This window comes from Pipistrellus hanaki (genome assembly GCF_964339955.1).
Source record: "Pipistrellus hanaki genome assembly, chromosome: 1".
Lineage (NCBI taxonomy): Eukaryota > Metazoa > Chordata > Mammalia > Chiroptera > Vespertilionidae > Pipistrellus > Pipistrellus hanaki.
In genome coordinates this window covers 160,977,043-161,001,579 of record NC_140503.1, presented here as the reverse complement: position 1 = coordinate 161,001,579, position 24,537 = coordinate 160,977,043, and the positions used below count along the sequence as shown (strand labels likewise).

The 24,537-nt window shown below is 36.6% G+C and overlaps 1 protein-coding gene across 3 annotated transcripts in view; it reads right to left on the bottom strand.

Moving 5' to 3' along the window:
* HELQ (helicase, POLQ like) overlaps window positions 1–24,537 on the bottom strand; it is a 38,748-nt gene that overhangs the window by 9,407 nt on the left and 4,804 nt on the right. For 2 of the 3 annotated variants that reach the window (XM_084881731.1, XM_084881733.1), the window contains 12 exons: window positions 22,721–22,899; window positions 21,905–22,105; window positions 21,409–21,481; window positions 16,513–16,610; window positions 14,840–14,938; window positions 12,791–12,936; window positions 10,082–10,321; window positions 8,953–9,094; window positions 7,904–8,008; window positions 5,024–5,282; window positions 3,535–3,692; window positions 1,307–1,405 (listed from right to left, as the gene is read on the bottom strand). In XM_084881731.1, coding sequence (XP_084737857.1) covers window positions 1,307–1,405; window positions 3,535–3,692; window positions 5,024–5,282; window positions 7,904–8,008; window positions 8,953–9,094; window positions 10,082–10,321; window positions 12,791–12,936; window positions 14,840–14,938; window positions 16,513–16,610; window positions 21,409–21,481; window positions 21,905–22,105; window positions 22,721–22,899 — 1,799 coding nt within the window. The remainder of the gene's footprint in view (window positions 1–1,306; window positions 1,406–3,534; window positions 3,693–5,023; window positions 5,283–7,903; window positions 8,009–8,952; window positions 9,095–10,081; window positions 10,322–12,790; window positions 12,937–14,839; window positions 14,939–16,512; window positions 16,611–21,408; window positions 21,482–21,904; window positions 22,106–22,720; window positions 22,900–24,537) is intronic. The other variant, XM_084881732.1, reaches the window with a different exon arrangement.

Here is a 24,537-nt window from a genome sequence, read left to right as displayed (position 1 = left end):
GCTCCATACTAGAAATCGAGCCTTTAACCTGGGAATATGCCCTGGCTGGGAATCAAACCATGACCTTCTGATTCATAGGTCATCACTCAACCACTGAGCCATACCGGCCATGCTATTGACTATATTTCATAAAATGTAACAAAAATAAATTTTGGTGCAAGTTTAAAAAGACATATTATCTAATAAGATTTTGTAAATGTTTATTATTTGGTAATATGTTCCAAATTAACATGATTTTTAAAATATAATTTTGTTTTTATTTTATATTATGCAGTTGGTTATAAAAAAATTGTTTTAAGAAATATTTTATTCCAACATTTTGAAGGTCTAAACAGCAGGGCCATTTGTAAGGTAAAAGACTTAATCTAAATGTTGTGACAACATAAATATTGAAGTACTATAATATCTACTTATAATATCATGATAAGCAATACATGAGACAGTAGCACTATTCAAGTCAAAGGAGAGTAAACATCATCTTTTGTTTTTCAAAATGAAATCAGTAATATCCATATAAATGTAAAAGCATAGGAGGAAATAGTAGGTAGATAATTAGGTTTCAATGGAGTTTGGATTATCAGAGAAAATTAAAAATGAATAAAGTGTATTTTATGATGTGGAAAATAATATTAACTTAAGGAATTTTAAAGCATGTTAGCCAAAGAATTATTTCCACTTCTCTTAAAGTTAGTGTATGCACTATACACTTGCTTCATGCTTGCTGATTGAACTTTAAAACCCCAAAATATAAAATATCAAACAAATGATATTCAACCTTTTAGAATGTTTTATGTATGTCAAATATTAGTTTGGAAGTTCTTTGTAGACAACAAACAACACAATCAACAAAAACCCTAAACCTGTCCTATCTCAGAATCTATGATAGCAAGTAGAATGCCTAATAAAAGTTTCTAAAAAACAATTTTTCTCCCAAGAATTGAATTTATTTCAGGATTACATGGAAATAATAAATATTTTTAAATTTTTATAATGTAAGCAGTAAGTAGCCTAGGAAAAATATAAATTAATAAGGTTTACCTTTCCCTACAATAGCCTTACATGTATGACAGAGTATTTTATAATTCAAAGGTATAAAAATAGACTATCACACCACCAACAAATAAATAGTTTTTTAAAAATGACTATGTTTCTGGTCCTTAGATGTTTTAACTAAGAAAGTGGAAATTTAATTTAGAGAAAAGAAGTGAAACAAAAAGATCAAGTCAACAAAGGAGATGATACATTTTGTTAGATGTATAATTTTGTTAAATGAACTTATTTAGGAAAGAAAAAAAGATTATGGTACCTTCTTGATAGCTTGACCTGATGCTTTCTTCCCAATATAGTTTTCAGAGACTCCAACAAGAGCAGCCACGTTTTGTTCTGCTGGACTGAGCTGGTTAAACTACATTAAAAAAATAGTCATTATATAGGAAAATCTAATTATACTTTTAAAAAATGCCATTTGAACCAAATCCAGTCTTTTCTATGATATCACATTTTCTTGTTTTTAAAGGATATGAAAAAGTAACACATTTTATGTACAAATACTACAAACTTAAAAATATTATTAGAATATAGCATATTTTAAATATATTTTTATTGATTTCAGAGAGAGAGAAAGAGAGAGAGAGAGAGATCGAGATCAACAGTGAGGAAGAATCATGGATCCGCTGCCTCCTGCATGCCCCCCACTGGGAATGTGCCCTTGACTGGAATTGAACCTGAGACCCTTCAGTCCACAGGCCGACACTCTATCCACTGACCCAAACTGGCCAGGGCTATAGCATATTTTAGTAGAATTACTTTAAGTCATGGTCACAAGTACTGTGTAATTTTGAAAGGGTGGTTAGGAGAAGAGGGAAAGCTTTTGAAAGTAACATTATATACTACCAGCTAAGAAAACTTACAGGAATAATTTTAAAATATGACAATAAAAAGAAAGTTAATTTCTTGTAATTAAAAGCCATGTACCACTTCTGCCTAATATGTGTTCATTCATCTATCCTGTTTACAATAAAATCATAATAGATTGTACTCTACCACTTGCTTTTGTAATAAATAGGGTCAGGTCCACAAAACATATATCCATAAAACTGATATTCCTTCTCAGTTACCAATAGTACTGGGTCTGATATTTTATGCTTAGCTCTGACAGAGCTTTCAGGTAACTAAACTCTCAATCATCAGAGATGGTCTTCATGGTTTCCTTTAGATTCCGGACATCTATACATATAAAAGGCTAATATACTAAGTGTCTGTCTGACTGGTAACTAATATGCGTACTGACCACAAGGGGGCAGTCGCTCAATGCAGGAGCTACCATGATGCGCACTGGCCATTTACAGAGAAATAGCACCATTAACTTGGCGTTCAGAAAGCAACACGTGGCTTCCCCCAAGTGGACACAGGCCCCACCAGCATCCCGGAACAACAACTCTACAAATTGTAGCCAATGCTGCCAAGACCCGATGGCGCAAAATGTGGTCTGGAAACGGTGGCTGTGGGCACCAGGTAATGACGTGTCATAGCAATGCCTGGCTTCCTCTCCCTAGCAACCAGCCTCCTTGCAGGTTCTTCAGTCCAGAAACATGACTTGCTTTTTAGCCAGGTGCAAATATTTTACATTTAAACCAAATGTCTGTGAAGCATTTTCCTGTGCCTCATCTCATTTATCCTCACAGAAGACCTGGAGTAGATAGATCGGAAACTCAATAGAATCCTATTTTCTTTACATTAACCGGAAAACAGAGATTTAGGAAGCTTAAAATTGACTCGATTGAAAAGAAGGAATGGTTGGACCTTGATAATGACTTTAGGTTTTCTCACTGTGCAGAATATAATCAAACAATGTTGTAGTTAAATATTTTACCCTTTGTCCTCCCTGCATGATTTACAACAATAATCTGCTTGGAGTTCATATTTAGTGCTGTGTTCCTAACAATTACCTGAAAGGGAAGTTGGGGTGCTTCACAGGGCTGGAAAAACTTTAGCTACATCAGAAAGCAGGTCTAATTAAGCAAGTTTATTCTATATCTATAAAATGCTAAGTTGACTTGGGCATGCACCATACATATAAAGCTCTCACTGGTGTCAATCGCACAAGTGTGTTTTGATCTGTCATGGTCGATCGTGAATTTGACACTTCTATTACAGAGAAAAGGTGAATAGCGATATTAAAATATTTCTTCTAATTAATTTCCTTTTATTGTGCATAAAATAGTGCACTGGGCCACAAGTTATAAAATAAAATGCTGTAGTCAACAAGTCAGAAGAGTAGCTATCTTTGGGGGAGTAACTATCTTTTCCACACCTTTATTTTTTTTGATAATGACATGTTTATATTTAACAGAAGAGTAATAATATTTAAGTTAAATAAACCAAAAATGCTATTGTCATATTACTATTTTTTTAAAAATGAAAGAAAGGCCCAATTTAAAACTTATTTTAATAGAAAAAGTGAGTAACTACTTGATAAAAACCATTATCATTAATAAACTAAGTAGCCTATACTGAAGAACCTTATATGCTCACCTGTTTAAAGTATATCATCCAATCAGGGTCACACTGAGAAGCGATATCGTAGGGAGTGGTTAGGTAAATTAGATGAAGAAGGCTTTCAAGCACAAGGCCTTCAAGACCTTTCTGCAAATCTCTGTAGAGAATGTCACAATAAGCCAAATCTATAGTTCCTAAAAGATACAAATATTTCATTGTTCATAATTACCAAAAGGGGAAAGAGGCATTTATAAAGAAAATCTTGTTTAGAAGTTACCTAAATATAGCAAACGGCATTCAAAATCTCTTATTATGTAATTTAGCATGGCTATTTTAGAGGTCATTTTGATAGTATACACCAACATATAGTAAGCATATACTTTATAACCCAACTACTCTATTTTTGGGAATGTAACCCAGAACATTTCTCCATATAGTACCCAAAAATACATGAATATAGATGTCTATGCAATCTTGTTTATAACTTAAAAAACTCAGAAACTGTGTAAATGTTCATCAATAGGGGAATGGGTAAACAAATTATGGCCTTCCTACTACAGATGTCTAAAGTAGTCAAAGTAAAAGGGTAAATTTAACGGTATTAACTTATTATGTTCATGATAGCCCTGGCTGGCTGGCTTAACTGATTAGAACATGGTCCCATACACCAGAAGGTGACAGGTTAGATTCCTGGTCATGGCACACCCCTAAGTTGCAATCAGGAGGTATATGGGAGGCAACCAATAGATGTTTTTCCATCTCTCTCCACCTCATTCTTCTCTCTCTACGTGTCCTTGAGTGAGAACAACAACAAAAAGATGTGAATGATATTTTGTAAGAAAAGCAAGCTGCTAAAACATACCCTATGATTCCATTAAAAAAAATAAACCATGTGCATATGCATGTATGCATATGTGTATATATATGTATATACAAAAAGACATATAAATGCACATATATATATGCATACATACACATAAAAATATTTGCAATTGTTAACTGAGGCAGCCACTGGGAGAGTGGAAATGGGACAGGAATATGGGATTTTCCATTAACAACAGCCATATATTATTTTTCATTAAGTAAATTATGTAGTGGACATTAAGAAAGAAACTAACCACTATCATGGAACAATCTCTAAGATAATATATTATTTAAAAACAAAAGTTTAAACAAATCTTTAACCTGTATATATCTATATATCATGTATTGAAATGAAATATACAGAAACTGTTTGAAAGATATACACCAATTTGTTATTCTTGGTAGGATATTAATATCTGTGTGATTGCCGGGGAAGGGAAGTGTAAAAAAGGGATGAACATCTTTTTCTCTATATACTTCTGCAGTATCCTAAATTACTTGTAATTTAAAACATTTTTCAACTTTTTAAAGTTTGTAAGATTAATGTCAATATGAAATTACAAATCTAATTTAAAGCAACAGGATAATGTCTACTTTTTCCAATGCATTTCCTCAGATTTTGGTAAAGTAAGATTTTTTAAAAATTTAGGTAAACTATTACCTTTAAAAGAAGCTCTTCCCAACTTTGTAATATGAAAACTATACTGGAACCATTCTTCGGACTTATAACTAGAATCTTTTTGTGTAAGTCCTTTTTCTGTCAAAATGGTGTCATTTTGGAGGAGTCCTTTTTCTGTCAGGTATTTAAGTGATTCAACAGTTATTTCCCAGAGACTTTTTTCTTTCAACAAAATCTTTTGCTGAACACCAAGAAGTGTACCACTCATAAAGTGATATATGTCACCAAGATGTGTTGCAATCTGAAATAATACAGGACATCATTGGAGCATTTTCCTTAATTCAAGACATCATTTCGAATATACTCTTACTAAGATGATAATTCATTTCTATACCTCAAAGATAAATAAAAAATTAGTATAAAATTTACATAGTTGCACATATAAAGGTAATTTTATAACGGCATTTTAAAATTAACAAGAGAAAACATTTTAAGGAAGAAGACAGTTATTATATTCACACTTGTTATGAAAACATCTATACATACACACACACACACACACACACACACACACACACACACACACCCTTCTCAGGTTTTTTTGGATAATTTTTCACAGTATCTCCAAAGCTGTGATCTGTTTATTCCTCAACCAATAATCACTAATTCCCACTCTACTTTTTTCAAAAATCCTCACATCACTCCTTTTCAGCCACCTGTGACAACAATCTAAAAGTTGTATTAAAAGTCTCTACTGAAACAAGATCAGGCAATATTTTCCCTGTATCTTACCTAAAAATAAATAGTTTCCCACATGTTTTTGTCTCATTTCTATATTCTTTTCTTGCCTTTTTCTCTCTTCTCCTTTTATATACTATTTAAAACTTCTAATGGCAATCATCAGTAAAACTTAACCCTTCATTTGTTAATTAGTTGTATAGTTGACTCTGAATTATTGTAGAATACTACCCTGTTTCCCTGAAAATAAGACAGTGTCTTATATTAATTTTTTCTCCCAAAGTTGAGCTAGATCTTATTTTCAGGGGATGTCTATCTTTCCATGCGCTAGGTCTTATTTTCGGGGAAACAAGGTATCTAATAAAATATGCAAATTGACTATCACTCCAACACACAAGATGGCTGTTCCCATGTGGTCAAAGATGGTCTCCTCCATCTGGACACAAGATGGCCTCCACAAGATTGCTGGCAGGGGAGGGTAGTTGTGGGTGATCAGGCCAGCAGGGGAGGGAAGTTAGGGGTGACAGGGCCTGCAGATGAGGACAGTTAGGGGTGACTGAGCCTGCAGGTGAGGACAGTTGAGGAGGACCCAGGCCTGCAGGGGAGGACAGTTGGAGGGGACCAGGGCTATAGGGGAGGGCAACTGGGGGGGAGCTAGGCCTACAAGGAAGGGCAGTTGGGGGGGGGGGGGGAGACCAGGCCTGCAGGGGAGGACAATTGTGGGGGGGGAATAGGCCAGCAGAATCAGGCCTGCAGGGAAGAGCAGTTAGGGGCAACCAGGCTGGCAAGGGAGAGCAGTTAAGGGCTTTTTTTTTTTTTTAATTTTTTCTTTTATTTGCTTGAATATTGATAAAAATCCTGCCCCCCTTTTTTCCTACAGGGATTCAGGAAAAAAATTCATTCATTAATGTTCTCATCAATATTCCTTTAAAAAATTTTTTTTTAATTGATTAAGGTATTACATATTTGTCCTCAACCCCTCCATGATTCTGAAAAATCTAATAGATTCCAAGAGGGGAAGTTCATCATTTGTATTCCCTCTAAACATTGTTGCTTTGCATAAAATTCATGTCTTTGGGCCTTTCCTTCCAGCAGTAATTTCTTCACAGCATCTTTAGTTTCTTATACTGATTGATACAAGGTGTCTCTCCAATGTATGCTTCATGATGGCAGGGATTTTTGTGTTTTGGTAACTGTTCTAATTTCAGCATCTATAGCTATACCTGAAAGATGATAGGTACTCAGTAAGTTTATTTGTTGAATGAAAGAATCTGAATTAAAGCATAAATGTGAATAAATGAATTTTTAAAAACAAAAGCAAATGACTGTCCATTTTAAACTCCTGACTTTTTTCTTCTCTGTGTTGTAGTTTTAGGCAGACTTATATACATTTACCCTGTTACAGAAGTGAGTGTTAAATTTTCCCCTCAAATACTTTTTCTTCAGTTAGCAGTGGTTCTCAACCTTTCTAATGCTGTGACCCTTTAATATAGTTCCTCATGTTGTAGTGACCCCCAACCATAAAATTATTTTCGTTGCTACTTAATAACTGTAATTTTGCTACTGTTAATGAATAGTAATGTAAATATCTGTGTTTTCCGATGGTCTTAGGCTCTACAGGTTGAGAACCACTAGCAGGGTAATTTTATATTAGGCAATTTCAATGATATCAGCATGTTATACTAAAATATAGTCAGTCAATAAGCATGTTTCCCTCTCACAATTCTGATAATATTTCAAATGGAAAAAAGAGTATTTTCCTGTCATGCCTTTTTTAAAAATGTTTTTTAATTTTATACCTGATAAAGGCTATAGTTATCTCATAAATGTTTAAAATACCTAGAATGGTCACAAGACTATAGGTGAACCTTACTCTTAAGGGCAGAAATATTGAATTATTCCATATCAGGATCTGTTTCTTCACAACAATTTGTGTATCCATAGCATCTACCAAACTCTAATACTTGTAACTGATGCCCAGTTATGATGTTGATTTCTCATATTTCTTATAACTCAAAGATTAAAATGCACATATAAATCCAGATTCAGATCTCTCAGGTCACAAACTGTTCTTTTCCACATCAAATTAAAATTAACATTTTTTTCATACTTACAGTTTTCATAACTATTTAACCTATATTATCTTAGGTAACAGCAAAAAGATTTTAAAATATTAAAATATACCTTCAAACCAATCAATGAGAGAAACAAAGTTTGGATTCCCTTGGTGAATTCTTGAACAAGATGGCTGTAACAGTTTTCCAATGGTCTGCTTATTAATTCCAATGCCTACAAAAGTTAAAGCAGTATTAAGTTTTGTATTATTATAAAGAACTAGAGGCCCAGTGCACGAAATTCGTGCACATGGGGAGTGTGTCCCTCAGCCCAGCCTGCACTCTCTCCAATCTGGGACCTCTTAAGGGGTGTCCAACTGCCTGTTTAGGCCTGATCCCGGTCAGCTCTCTCACAATCCAGGACTGCTGGCTCCCAACTGCTTGCCTGCCTTCCTGATTGCCCCTAACGGCTTCTGCTTGCCAGCCTGATCACCCCCTAACTACTCCCCTGTCAGCCTGATTGCCCCTAACTGCCCTCCCCTACAGGCCTGGTCTCTCCCAACTGCCCTTCCCTGTAGGCCCAGTCAACCCCAACTTCCCTCCTCTGCTGGCCTGGTCACCTCTAACTGCCCTCCCCTGCATCCTTGATTGCCCCCAACTGCCCATCCTTGCAGGCCTGATCGTCCACAACTGCCCTATCTTGCAGGCCTGATCGTCCACAACTGCCCTCTCTTGCAGGCCTGGTCCCTCCCAACTGCCCTCTCCTGCTGGCCATCATGTGGTGGCTATCTTTAACCACATGGGGGCAGCCATATTGTGTGTTGGAGTGATGGTCAATTTGCATATTACTCTTTTATTAGATAGGATAAACGGTGTTTTATATAAAATTTTATATTTTTTGCATATCTTGTAGAGGCAGGGTAAGATAAAGAAAATACAAAGACAAAAAAATGTACAGTTGTGCTCATGAAAATAGAAGATAATTAAGAAAAATGCTTTTCATTGTTGTCTAAAATACAAAATTATTCAAACTACTCTTTCTAATTTTTAATCCTAGAGAAAGAAACATTATTTAAAGAAATATTAATAATACATTTTTAAAAGATCATCTCATAAAAGTGGTAGGCCAAAGTTCAAAAAAAGACAAAACAACCAACTTACAACTAGACTGAGTGTTACCTGTTGCTTGTCTTTTTCTTGCAATATAAGGATACTCTCCCCAGCAGAATCTATTCCAGCACGGCCAGCTCTGCCAATCATCTGTTTATACTGACTTCTCTTTAAAAATTCCTTAGCAACATAGGGGGCTCTCAAAATAACTCTATGAAATGGATAAAATTAATTAAAAATTATATTCCACCTATAGCAATAGCTACTTTTTAAATTCTTATTTTCATTATACCTATGCAATATTAAATTTAATGACATATTACTTAAAATAATAGAAAACTAGTATTTACCAAAAATTTATGATGCCCTAGGTTCTTTATGTACATTACCTGTAACTCTTACAAAACTCCTTGTAATAATATATATATATATATATATATATATATATATATTTTAAAACAAGGAGCTAATTGACTTATCTCAACCCACAAAATTAGTAATTACCAGAAACATAATTTGAACTTAAGCCTGTCTAGCTACAAAGTTTATGACCAATACACTTCAGCAATAGTGTTTTTATTTTATACTCCATAAATGAAACTCTCACCATGTACCACCAACATATGCAAATTTATTGATGAATTTATATTACTGCCAACTATATGAAATTGCAGATTTCAACTGTTTTTGACCTATAAACAAGCTGGTTTCATCCTGCTCATGTATATAAAAGTTTGTAGCCAGCTTTCCTGCTAAAAGATGAGAGAAAAATCTATGGTATTTATCTATACTGATTAACCATGTCCTTTATTTATAAATCTCAATGAATAGCCAAGATTAACACTTGAAAAAAAAACATCATAAATTCTCACCCACTACCAAGAAAGGATAAAACAATGAGACTGGTAAGCTAGAAATTGAAAAGTTTTGAACCTGCCGAAACCGGTGTGGCTCAGTGGACAGAGAGTCGGCCTGCGGACTGAAAGGTTGCAAGTTCGATTCTGGCCAAGGGCATGTACCTTGGTTGCGGGCACATCCCCAGCAGGGGGTGTACAAGAGGCAGCTGATCAATGATTCTCTCTCATTGATGTTTCTAACTCTCTGTCCCTCTCCCTTCCTCTCTGTAAAAAATCAATAAAATATATTTTTCTTTAAAAAGAAAAGTTTTGAACCTGATCAACAGTGACTTATATCTCACCTTCGAGCTGGTAGGTTAACACCTGCTGCTAGGGTGGATGTACAGGTTAAAAGGCAGAGAACTCCTGTGGAATAGGCTTCCTCCAAGAGCTTCCTTTCATCACTCGTTAAACCACTATGGTGATAAGCAACTCCTAATGGGATAGTGCGCTTTAAAACAGGACACAAGTTGCCACTGCAGATACTCTTCAAGTTCTTAATTACCTCCTGTTTTTCTTTTTCCCTGTGTTTGAGATAGTCCCTAGGAAAAAAGATGTTAGAAATATGAACCCTGATCTTATAGTGACAAGATACTTACACTTTTGATTTCAGTCAATGCATGTAAATATTCTTTTAAAGATATTAATTTTAGTGATATAAGTACATAGAATGTTCTTAGAATTTTGATTCTGATTTCACAAGTAGGCAGTCTCTTTCAACCTTTTTGTGTAGACCACAGAGCACTGTGAAATTTGAATAAAGCTAAGAAAAATCACGCAAATCTATATATATATAAAAGACTAAGCGACTGGAATGACTGTCGCTATGTCGCCCAATGCAGGAGCTGCCCCCTGGTGGTCAGTGTGCTTTCACAGTCAATCTCCCCCAACCCGACAACCTCCTGTGGTCCCTCCCCGCTGGCTGGCAGACCCCAGGCTGGGATGGGGAACTGGAGGGTGGGTGGCGGTGGACAAGGCCCCTTTCCCAAGGGGGCCGGGGGCTGGATGCCTCTTTGGGTCCTGTGGCCAACCTCCTGTGCCCCATCCCTCTCCCAGCTCCCAGGCCCTGATTGGCCTACACCCCACCCGCTGCAGTGGTGGCACGGCAGTGAGAGAAAGAGGAGCGGAGGAGGTGGGGAACTGTGCGGTGATGGGGTGCCGACAATGGCAGCATTGGCATCTCACATCTGTTCCTTTGTGCATGGGCCTGGCAACCATCGCCTCCTTTCTGGCCTGGCTCTGATTGGCCTGGCTTCAATCAGCACTGATCGCTGGCCAGGCCTAGGGACCCCACCCATACACAAATTTAGTGCACTGGGCCTCTAGTATTCACATAAACACAATATTGTGCATTTAATATCAGAGGGTTCATCAACTTACTGAATCTCATTCCTGTACTTCCTATGAATCCATGGATACCAGGTTTAGAGCCCTGCTCTAAATGTTAATTTTTTTTCACTAGATCATATAGCTTTATTGAAAATTATTCATTTTATTTTAAGTCATAAATTCTCTTAAGATGAAAACATATATTATTAAATCATTCACATTATATGACTGTCTGGACACTAACATTTTAGAAACTTTAATATTATCTTACAATGTCTGTATGTCTAGAAGCCCTGTAATTTTAAGAAAAGAAAGGAAAACTGTATAGAAACAACTACCAAATGGCTGTAAAGCAACAACTTCTAAATACTAGTAGCAAACACATATCCAAAATATAAATAAAATACGCACAGCCCTGTGTTATTTTGGTCTGTTTCATGGAAAGAATAGAAAGCTCTGGCTGGTGTTCACTGAAGAACACCAGAAATTGCATAAGAAGTTGAGAAATGGAGGCAAAGAGACAAAAGAAGAACAGTGAAGAACTGGGAAGAAAATGGTCAAGAGTCATCAGTGCAAAAATTAGAAGTGACAGCTCAGTAGGGAAGCAGAGGACTTTCTGCTGCTCTTTGCCAGCCAGCGTTCAAGATCCTGAGAAGGATGCATAGGATAAACACTTCTCAAGGAATTTAGTTTTATAAGCAGTGAGAATATGGATAATGAGCATATAATTTTAGAGAAGGAAGGTATTATTTATAATTGACCAGAGAAGATATGATTGTATGAAGAATGGTTGTGGGAGAACTTGAGATCTGAGCTGGGTCTTGAAGAACAGGTGTTAGAAAGGTGGCAATAAAGGGGCAGGAAAGTGCATTGTTGGTAGAGGGTAAAGCATTATCAAAAGGCTTGAAAATGGGAAGTTCAAGGCATAAACAAAGAAGAGAAGTAGTCCAGTTTGGATGAACCACAGAGTGAATGAAGAGTAAGAGAAATAAGAATGAAAAAGTAAGTTAAGTCAGATTTTAGCCTGAATTCTAAGCTGAGAAGCACCGAGGTGTCACTTTTAGGGAGATTTATGACCAGAGCTTTAGCTATTGTCAGGAAATAGTGAAAAAGATGAAGGGATTTAGAAGTACAAACTGGTAGTTACAAAACAGTCATGGGGATGTAAAGCATAGCACAGGGAATATAGTTAATAATATTCTAATAACTCTACCCAGCTAGTGTAGCTTGGTGCTTGAGTGTCGACCTATGAAACCAATGGTTCGATTCCTGGTCAGGGCACATGCCCGGGCTGTGGGCTCGATCCCCCATAGGGGAGTGCAGGAGGCAGCTGATTGAGGTATCTCTCTCTCTCCCTCTCTCTCTAAAATCAATATAAAACATAATAATAAATAAAAAAGTTTCCTATTCACTGTGAGCCAGGGTTGAGAATCATTGATAGAAGCCATTGCATTAGCATTCTCTTACATCTAGCCCAGAAATTTTTCTCTGGCTATCTATTTCACATATGTGAATTTCATAGTTAAACTTCCTTCAAAGCCAAGGCCTTTAGAATCAGGTAGAACAACTTAAAACAATGTTCTGCCAGAAGTAATCAGTGCTTGTTGAACAAACAGAATATAGAACATGCAAATTATGACAAAAATAAAACAGAACAAAATATTTTTAAAGTATTAACATACTTGCTTAAAAATTTGCATATCATTTCTGCTACATTTTCACAGTTCTTCTTAGTGGGACAAAAAACTAAGCAGGAATTATTGGGAATAACTTCTGTCACCAATGCTACCAAGTGATCAGGATCCATCTTTTTCAGAGCATCAGAATACTGTATAACAAGACATAGCAACAAGGTAGTTAGCAATGATAAAAGCTTTGAAAGGTAAGTAAATCAACCATAATTTGAAGTTCTGATTTAAATTTGATCATTTAAATGAAAAAATGAAACCTATATTACATATCAAAATGTTAAGTCTCACTTTTCTCTTATGGTATTAGGATTTTGTGAGGTATATTTGGTTTTAAATTAAAGAAGTGAAAACACTAATGCTATTAATAACTATTGCATGTTCATCTTCACCAAAGCAGTACGAAATATGTCCAGAGAAACACAGATTGATCCTAATAATAGTCAAAGGACTGTGCAAATAACATATATCTTTAATATTACTACTAGTTTTTTAAAATATAGATTCAGCAACAGCAAAAACAATCATATACTACAGTACATTTTTAGAAATAAAAAAATTATTCATCAAGCAGACACAAGGAACTCAAAGAACATGAAAAATGTAAAGTTATTTAAAATCTTCTCACTTGCCAAAACGGGTTTGGCTCAGTGGTAGAGCGTCGGTCTGCGGACTGAAAGGTCCCAAGTTCGATTCCGGTCAAGGGCATGAACGTTGGTTGCGGGCACATCCCTGGTAGGGGGTGTGCAAGAGGCAGCTGGTCGATGTTTCTCTCCCATCGACGTTTCTAGCTATCTCTCTCCCTTCCTCTCTGTAAAAAATCAATAAAATATATATTTTTAAAAATAAAATAAAATCTCCTCACTTTCTTTGACTTTCTGAAAACTATGAATTAAAATTCATAGGATTCTAAAACTGTAGCAAAATCCTTTTCTCCCATTATTATCCTTCATATATTATAGAACATTAACATAATAGACATTAATATTCTCATACACCAATGTCTGAATTTAATAGCCCACAAATGTTTCTTTTTGCTGTTGCTGATAAATGAATAAACACTTAAGGGAGAGATCTGCAAATTTTCTTGGTTCATGGAATCCCCAGGCTAAGAAAATTACCATTTTATTTACTAGTATTGGGGAGCTAGGTCTAAACAACCTAATAAGTATATATTTCCTTACAACTTAGTAGCTGTCTGCATAAATAATATACATCAGTGAATAGAAAAAATGTTTAGTCTGTGGGTGTGGTTCAGAGGCTGAGCATTGACCTATGCACCAGGAAGTCACAGTTCAATTCCTGATTAGGGCACATGCCTGGGAGGCAGACTCAATCCTTTCTGGGGGCATGCATGAGGCAGCTGAGCAATGATTCTTTCTCATCATTGATGCTTCTATCCCTTTCTCCCTCTCCCTTCCTCTCTGAAGTCAATATATATATGTTTTTTAAAAAAATCTTTATTGTTGAGAGTATTACATATGTCCCCCTTTTAACCCAATTGATCTCTCCCATTTCCCTCCATCCCCCTAGGTCTTTAGCACCTTATTGTGTCTATGAGTTATGCATATACACATATGAGTTCATTGGTTGATCTCGTCCCCCCAATCCCCACCCACCCCTGCCTTCCCTCTGAGGTTTTTAAAAAATGTGTATATAAACCTTAAATAACCACTATGGCCCACTAATTGGATGTGTGAACAGCTGGACACTGCAGTATTCTGAAGCTTGGAATTGTAGTTATTACCCTTATTTCCTGTCCCATATTGATTTTCACATGGTTTTTGCTTATAGTAACTGCAAAAAACCCCATCTTCACAAAGATTTGATATTATAGAAAGAAATGTAGTGTTATCTAATGTCGAAAATAGAAAATAACTACCTTGAACCAATAGCTTGTATGGTGTCCAAGAGATTTCAAGCATCAGAGGTTTCTCTTAAACATTTAAAATATTCTATGGAACTCTTGTACATGGTCGGTGTTGCCCCAGGGCACTGGGCACAAAGTCTGGGAATCTCGGGTTCAGGGGTTATTAACATTACCTTATAATTAAGAAGACGTGAAAAAGTCATGCCATTTTCTGCTTTGCTGTCAACCTCATATATTGCATCATTTATTTTTAGATATTCTTTTAATTCAACCTTAAGTTAAAGGAACATTTGCAATTAATAACATACAAATTCATTTTTTCAGAGTTACAAATTTTGTAAAATATGTTGTAAAAATACTATAAAATATTTTAGCTTTTCTATGGTCTGTATGTAAAAACATGCTTTAACTTAAAAGTACTTTCTTTACCATTTCTTTTTTTTTAAGTCTCTTTTTGCTCGTAAGTAAAAATTGGGATTAATATACTTAAAATATACTTTTGAATTGAATAACTACATATCTAAACAGAAACCAAGCATTTCCTTATTTTTCACATGAAGTACAAATGAGTTAAATGTTCACACTCTATCTTTTATTAAGGAGTCATTTGTAATAATCCTCAAGACCTAACACTTTCTGTTTCATTAGTCATCAGTTTTCAATCTACCACATTATTTTAAAAAAATATATATTTTATTGATTTTTTACAGAGAGGAAAAGAGAGGGATAGGAGTTAGAAACATCGATGAGAGAGAATCATCGATCAGCTGCCTCTTGCACACTCCCCAATGGGGATGTGCCCACAATCAAGGTATATGCCCTTGACCGGAATCGAACCTGGGACCCTTCAGTCCGCCGGTCAATGCTCTATCCACTGAGCCAAACCGGTTTCGGCTACCACATTATTTTTAATTTAAGTATTTGTAGACAAAAAGTTTGTAAATATAGTTCATTGCATTTTCAAAAGAATAGCACCTAATTTGACAATTAATTTAATGAAATATCTTTCAAATTTTTCATATATGATGCAAATATAAAAACTTCAAATTAAAACTTGGCAATTCTTAAAAATTATTTTCTGAGATAGAACATGCACACTAGTACTGCAGACAGATACATTTATTTACTTTCTTCAAGCATTTTAGGAATAAATGGGGAGTTTAAATTTAAATCTATGTGAAACCTGCCGAAACAGGTTTAGCTCAGTGGATAGAGCGTCGGCCTGCAGACTGAAAGGTCCCAGGTTCGATTCTGGTCAAGGGCATGTACCGTGGTTGCAGGCATATCCCCAGTAGGGGGTGTGCAGAAGGCAGCTGATCAATGTCTCTCTCTCATCGATGTTTCTAACTCTCTATCCCTCTACCTTCCTCTCTGTAAAAAAATCAATAATAATAATAAAAAAAAAATCTATGTGAAACCTATATTTATTTAAAAAGCATTATAACCAAGTGTAAATATTTTAGCTTTTAAGATAACTTTTTTAATGTGCTAATAGTTCAAAACATAAATCACTAATATTTGACTGAATTAAAAATTTTTACCTTATAAAATAAATAGTGGACAAATAGGATGTGTCTGGAAATTTTCATTCAATAAATATGCATTATTGAATATTTAGGTCAGTCCCTATTCCAGATGCTGGAGATACAGTTGTGACCCAACCCAAGATCCCTGACCCCACAGAGTTTACATTCTCTATAAATTCTCATTAGCAGATAGCCATGGTGAGTGGAATTATGGCCCTTCACTCCTCTATAGAATTTTTTTATATGGTACATTTGCTACTTTTGTTTCTAAGTAAGATGATACATAACAAATCACTACAGTGCAAACTTCAGGTACATACTGGCCTGAACTGACTGGTGTAATATTCTGCTTGAAGGAATTCTTGCAGGTCTCCAACATTGTTCAAAGTTGCACTCATACCAATAATTTGAGTTGTTTCTAAAAAAACAAAAAATAAAAAAAATTATTATTTATCCTAATATATTAAAAGTCAGGGGATGTCACGACTGAAACAATAGGATGGATGACCGAACAGCAGGCTGTGTGGGGCAACAAGCCCAGCAGGGGGGTCAGTGAAGAACGACCAAATGACTGAACAGCAGGCTGCATGGAGCAACCAGGCTGGCAGGGGGGTAGTTGGGGGTGACCAGGCAGGCAGCGGGGGGGAGTTTGGGGTAACCAGGCCTGCAGGGGCACAGTTGGGAGCGACCAGGCAGTCAGGGGGGCAGTTGGGGGCAACCAGGCCGTGCAGAGGGCAGTGAGGAGTTACCCGGCCAGTGGGGGGGGGCAGTTAGGGGCAACCAGGGGGGCAGTTGGGGGCGACAAGGCTGGCAGGGGGGCAGTAGGAGCGATCAGACTGGTGGTGGTTGGGGGGGGGGGAGTTAGGGGTGATCAGGCAGGCAAGCAGGTGAGCAGTTAGGAGCCAGCAGTCCCAGATTGTGAGAGGGATGTCTTGGATTGGAGAAGGTGCAGGTTGGGTTGAGGGGACACCCCCGCTACCCTTGTGTACAAATTCTGTGCTCCGGGCCTCTAATTATATCATAATAGTAATTTTAGCAACATTTTTTGGTTCTAAATTTTTCCTGAGTGATATGGGAAAGGGGTGGGTAAAGGTAAGAAAAACAGGAATATATTATCAAATTATTAATCTGGCAATCAAAGAATGAAACTCTTCCCGTATCAAGAAGTAGGATCTTTATTAAGACTTTTAAACAACAATAATGAGTATAAAAATGAGTGATAACTATCTGGACCGTCATTATGAGGAGCTATAACAGGTTCCACAGGTTCGGCTATCTACAGATGTCCAGTGTAGGATGCAGGACTGAATGGGGGATGAACTCTTGCCACATGAAAAGTTCTTTATGCGATCTTGCCATCAGATTAACTTTACTTTAAAATAAAGGTGGGGAGAATCCAAGATGGCTGCCCAGGTAAACACCTAGCCGCAGCTGCACACAACAATTTCAATAAAATACAACTAAAATATAAAATGGACATTACCCAGAACTACAGGAAAGTCGACTGACTGGAAATTCTACAAGAAGCAAGGAGAAAACCAGAAAGAAGAGCGGAGGAGCTGTAAAAGCCTAAGATACGGAGACACGCGGCACGTGGAGAGGACGGAGCCGGAGAGGAGGGAGGCTGAGTGCTTGGCTGGCGTTCCCTAGCGGGAAGGAGATAAAAGCTCCGACTGTGCTGGGCCCCAGTTTCGACTGCTCTGAACCCCAGTTCTAAGCCAGACCCCGGGGACCCAGGCTCAAACAGAGGGAGCTGGGCTGTAAGGAGGAACCCCGGGAGAGCGGCAAAAGAAGGTCCCGGAGGCGCGCACATTGTGCGCAGAGAAGGGATGGTTGGCTGTGCCGCGGAACTGCCCTGGCGGGAAGGAGACAGGGGCTCCAGACTGCTCTGAACGCCACCTCCAATCCCACTTCCAACTGAACTGAACCCCAATACCGGGCTCAGTGGGGAAGAGCCTAGACTGTTTGGTAGCAGGCAAAAATTGAGGGCACCTTTCTCTCAGAGGCGCTTGCAGCGAGTACTGAAGGACCCTGAGACGCAGGAGCCGCATAGGGCAGGGCTGACGGAAGCCAAGGCTGTAGGCTCCACCGTGAAACCCCGCCCCATCTGTAGCTGCGAAAATGCCCAGACGAAATAGATCACAAACGAAAGAAATGGAGGACAGAAAGCAACTGGATATAGAGTTCAAATCTACGCTTACAAGGTTTTTCAAGAATTTCAAGGTTTTCCTAGAAAAGATCGATAAGACCTATGAGGATATGAAAAGGGATCAGCTAGAATTAATAAGGAATGAACAAGAAATGATAAGGGATCAACAAGAAATAAAGAATACATTGTCTGAAGTAAAAAATATTATACAGAGTCCTAAAAACAGAATGGAAGATCGCAAGAATCAAGTCAAAGATTTGGAACATAAAGAGCCAGAAGACACTCCTCCACAGAAGCTAGAAGGCAAGAGAATCCAGAAAATTGAAGATAATGTAAGAAACCTCTGGGATAACTTCAAGCAAGCCAACATCAGAATTATGGGGTTCCCAGAAGATGAGAGAGAGCAAGATATCGAAAACTTACTGAAAGAAATAGTGACAGAAAACTTCCCCCACCTGGTGAAAGAATTAGACTTACAAGTCCAGGAAGCGCACAGAACCCCAAACAAAAGGAATCCAAAGCGGACCACACCAAGGCGAATCATAATTAAAATTCCAAGAGCAAAAGACAAAGAGAGAATATTAAAAGCAGCAAGAGCAAAGCAGGTAGTTACCTGTAAAGGAGTACCTATATGATTGTCAGCTTATTTCTCAACAGAAACCATGCAGGCCAGATGGGAATGGCAAGAAATATTCAAGGTGATGAATAGTAAGAACCTATAGCCAAAGATAATCTATCCAGCAAAGCTATCACTCAGAATTGAAGGTCAGATAAAGAGCTTCACTAATAAAAGAAAGCTAAAGGAGTTCATCACCACCAAACTAGAATTATATGAATTGCTGAAGGGGGTTCTTTCAGAAGAGAAAGTAAATAAAGATAGAAATTATGAACAACAAATACGTAACTATCAACAAGTGAATCTAAAAACCAAGGAAATTTAAAAAAAAAAATCTGATGAACAATATTAACTGTTGAATATAATAGAATCAGATGTATGGAAGGGGAGTGAACTTACGATTCTTGGGGAAAAGGGGAAAGGGGGATATGGGAAGAGACTGAACATAAACTATGCACCTATGGATGAGGACAATGGGGGATGGGGAAAGGGCAGAGGGTGGGATGGGAACCTGGTGGAGGAGAGCAATGGGGGGTGGGGTGGAAGGAACATTTGTAATAATATGAACAATAAAAATTTATTTTAAAAAATAATAAAAAAATAAAGGTGGAGTGAAACTCATAAAGCTACATGACTTCCTGGGCAGCTCAAAATTGCTGCTTTCCAGAGAGCAGCTATTGAATAAAAAAAAAAAAACCAAAGAAGTCTTAGCAAATGCTTCTTCATTGCTGCTGTGTTCTGTCTTGAATTTTATACATAAAGTAGTATCTGAAAGAGGACTGTTGCCCCTTCCTACTCCATTAGGGTGGACTATGAAGCTGAAGAGGTGAGCATGTGGCCAAATCAAGGAAGGCTGTGCTAAGAAATTTGGGATTTGTATAGAAACAAAGAAAAGCTACGAAGGACTGTAAATGGTAAAATAAACTAATGGGATTTGCATTTGAGAAATATCATTCTAACCGCACTAGAGAAAATGGATTTGGTGCAGGAGATGGCAATGATCAAGACTCAAGGCAGATGAGAGAGCTTTCTGTGGTAATCTAAATAAGAATGAGGCACTAAGCTAAAGATTTAGTAGTAAAGAAGGACAGGAGGGAGAGAACTTAAAAATATTTATGAGATGGACCTGATAGGATTTGGTTGCTGACAGAATGTATAAGAGTGAAGACTCTATGAACCGAAGGACTTGTATACATGCATATAAGTACAACCAATGGACACAAAACTCTGGGGAGGGAGGGCATGTATGAGAGGGGGGAAGGCAATGGTATACATACACAGATAATAATTTAATTTAAAAAAATGTATATATTCAGAAAAAAAAAAAAAAAAGACAGCCAAACTTTGAAAAAAAAAAAAAAAAAGAGTGAAGACTCAAGATTCTGGCTTGGCTGGCTGACAAATAGTGGCAGGAAATTCAGACTGAGAATGGGTGTGAAGGAAACGAGTTAGACTTGGACATGGTGAATCTGAGCTGCTCACAGGATATTCAAGTAGAAGTGTCCAGCTGGCAGATGATATTACTCAGAAGAGAGCCATCAGCTGGAAATACAGAGGGGGAGCTATCACCACACAGGAAGCACTTGGAAGTCATGGGTGTGGATGAGAATTAGCAGAAACTGTATGAAGAGGGAATTAGAGAAGAGCCTAAGATGAATCTATGGTAACACCAATGAATATAATGGACATGCTTAGAATGAGATGTCATAAGAAGGAAAAACTAAAGAGGTTCATTATATTTAAATATTAAGTATAAGGCACTGGTGATAGACAAATATCACTAGAGGCCCAGTGCAGGGGTGGGGTCCCTTGGCCTGACCTGTGATTGGGCCGATCTGGGCTGCAGGAGGTTGGCCGGCTGTGGGAGGTTGGCTGTGGGAGTGCACTGGCCACCAGGGGAAGCTCCTGTGTTGAGTGACTGCCCCCTGGTGGTCAATGAACATCATAGCAACTGGTTGATTGGTCCTTCCAGTCGTTTGGTTGCTTAGGCATATATATACTGGAATATACTGCATTATTGGTAAGAGGATGATACTGAAGGTAGAGGCATCAACAGTTCTTATTGAGTGCTATGTGCTAAGCATTGCTGAATGCTTCACATGTGCTAACTCATAATCCTCACAACAATCCCATCAGGTCAGTACCATTACTATTCCCATTTTACAATGAAGAAACAGAGAGGTTGAGTCATCTGCTTATGCACACATAGCTAGTAAATGAAAGATAGTGACAGGGATGTCCTCATATATTACTTTCATTTATCTTAACAATTATTCTCATTCATCCATTCTTCCAACAAAAATGTATTCGCTTACCTTAGAAATCACAATCTAAGGCAGAAAGCTTACATATATTACTCTAAGCTACATCGTTTAGCTAGTAATAGAAATAAGTCTTTTATAGACCTCTGGGTAACAAATCAATTAGTAATCCATTTGAAAAAATACTTACTACTAGTGTAGAGGATTTTTGCTAGGGTCATTTCCAGTACAGCCCCACGGCTTCCTTCAGCAATCATGTGCAACTTGAGATTTTTTTAAGAAAGGGAGAAAAGTAAATCTGGATATACTGCCTATATAAAACATGCACATATTATATGAAATAAAGTAATCTTTGCTTTATAACTCTTAAGCATTTTAGATATAGCAACTAGAGTACATATGCATTAATTCACTGATATTTCAAGTTAATGAAGTTTGGGGGCAACATTTTGACACATCTGGAATTCAAGAACTATTACAAAATTGAGTACACACGCACACGCCTACACATTCACTCTTCAAGAAACACTTGAAACAAAACTGAGTTTATCAAGCATGAAACGTTTTCATCTGTACTGTCTATATATTAAAACAAATTATTTATTCTCATATAGGTGCTAAGTGAATCCATATAATAACTGTTAGTATAATAAAAATGTTGATAAATTACAAAAGTAGTAACCCACCTCATCTACAACAACCAGACCCAGACTGCTAATTCTTCCAGTTTCAATCAAGGAGTTGACTAGACCATGTCCTTTTTCAATAGTGGCAATGTATAGTGATTTCTTTTCCCTTCTTTTAATTGGAGGAAATCTTCCTTTGCTTCCAGCATATTCTTCAACAAAGAAACCCAGTTCTATGCCAAAGCTTGACAAACCTGAAATCTAGAATATTAGTTAAAATAAACAAATGAAACAGATAAATAAGGACTTTAATTAGTAAGTGCTCATGGGGATTTAAAAAAATCTAAAATTGTGTTTGATACCAATCAATGGGAACAAGGTCACAGATAAGACATAAACATCTAAGAGAAATGTCACAATGAGTGCTCACTTTGGCAGCACTTGCATGAAAACTGGAACAATACAGAGAAGATTAGCATGGCCCCGTGCAAGGATGACATGCAAATTTGTGCAGTGCTCCATATTAAAAAACAACAACATCCCAATTAATGTTGGTATTTTCAAAATGAAGATAAGTTTTAAACTACATAATAAAAGAGAAAATCAATTTCAGTTGTCTCCTCTGATGTTAAAAAATCAGAGTAACTTACTTTGATAAAATAACTGAAAGCAAGCTAAATATCAGAACATTTATAATAAAGTTTAATCCACCAGTTTAATTTCAGAAAAGATTTTCAGTTTAGTACTCCATAGTGCTTTTAACATTCTAAAAATATTAATTACTCATCATTAATAAAAATCTTTTTAGTCAATAAAAAGTTACTTAATGTTAAAATAGCATTAGCAAATACCACTTGTTTTTTAAAAAAATCACACCTTTTCTTGGACAATTGCCACATATGGTAGAATCATTAAAACATCTTTGCGCCGGCAAAGCAGTTCTTGTAGCATTAAAATCTCAGCCACGAGGGTTTTTCCACCACTAGTTGGCAAGGAATATATTAAATTTTTTCTTTCTTGCACAGAATTCAAGGTTAAGCAAGTATGTTGCCATTCTGTGGAATTAAAACAAAAGCATTATTTTCCTTTAATATAGTCTCAATCTTGGAAAACTTTCTAAGAAAATATCACATCTGACGTTTTGTAGCAATTTTCTTATAATAAATGTAAATATACATTAATGTTAAATCTCAAAAATCCCCAATGTGTGATGTGCACAGCCAGTGAGTCTAATTCTAATTCAGGCCTGGTCAGTAGGATGAGCATCTAGCTCTCCTACTCACCAGCTGCAAACTTAAGTCTAAGATCCCAGCATGGCAGGCAGTGTCTGCTGGACAAGAGGCATCATCTGCAACATCAGAGGACAGTACACGATTTGTGTGAATTCTAAGGCTTTCCTCTTACGTTCTGCAAGGAGACTGTGTAAGTTTCCCTTTTTCACTCATCCAAACACCATCTTAGAGAAATAGGAGAAGGAAAAAAATGTATGAGGCTTTGTACAAACCAAGGACTATTTAGCTTTCATGGGAAGCTGAACTTGAAATGGCCTGAATATCAGTTTAAACTGGTAGTTTAAGCTATAAAAGATGGATTATTAATTGGCACATCTAATGTTTCCACAAGTTAGCAAGGTAGCATTCATGAAAAGTGTCATGTCAGATTTAAAACATGGTGTGGAAACTAGTATAACTACTTTGTAGGATAATTTAACAATGTGGATCATCAGAAGTTTTCAGATGGTGCACCAGTGTTTTATCGCTAGAAAAATGGGAAAAGATATTCAAGACATTTCACGGTAGGAAGAAATGCAAATGATTAATAAATACATAAAAAGATATTTAACTGTTACCTACTGGATTTCGCAAAAATAAATAAAAGGGCCACTAATATAAAATCCAGCTGAGCAAAGTATATATGGTTTATGAAAGCATAAATTACTACAATATTTTTGGAAAGCAATTTAGCAGTATCAAAAATAAAATTGCATGTTGTTTTTGATCTAGTAGTATTACTAGTAATACTTCTAGAACTCTACACCCATAAAAGTAAAGAGGTATATAAAGATTATGTGCAGGGTTCTCATCATGGTATTGTTCATATATAACAAAAAAGAAAAGACATTGGGGGACAAAGGTTGAATGAATTTTGCACAATTATATGATGTAATTCTTTGCATCTTGAAAATGAGGGAATAGATGGTTAAATTTAAAAATGATTAATAGAATATATTACAAAGGTATTAAAATAGTTATATATAAATGGCAATTACAGATGACTTATTGTGCATTTTTGGTGATACTCAAAAATTTGCAAATAACTGTACTTTTCTAACTTTAAAATATTTCAGGAAAAAAGATTTACAATTTTTAAAAAGTCCTTAAATTGAATACTTAAAAATGTTTTTTTTTAAAAGTCAGACTGGAATTACCCATTAGTTACTAATCTGCAGATGCTTGTGTGCGATAATACAACTTGACCATAGCTACATTTTATCCAACTCAGATTTTTAAAGTATAAAATGACCAAAATAACAAATATTTAGGAATATTCTTTATCTTCAAACATTATAAAAGTAAATTATAGCCCTGGCCCAGTGGCTCAGTTGGTTGGAGCTTGTTCCCTACACCAAAAGGTTGTGGTCTGATTCCTAGTCAGAACCCAGATTGCAGGTTCCATCCCTGGTCAGGTGTCTT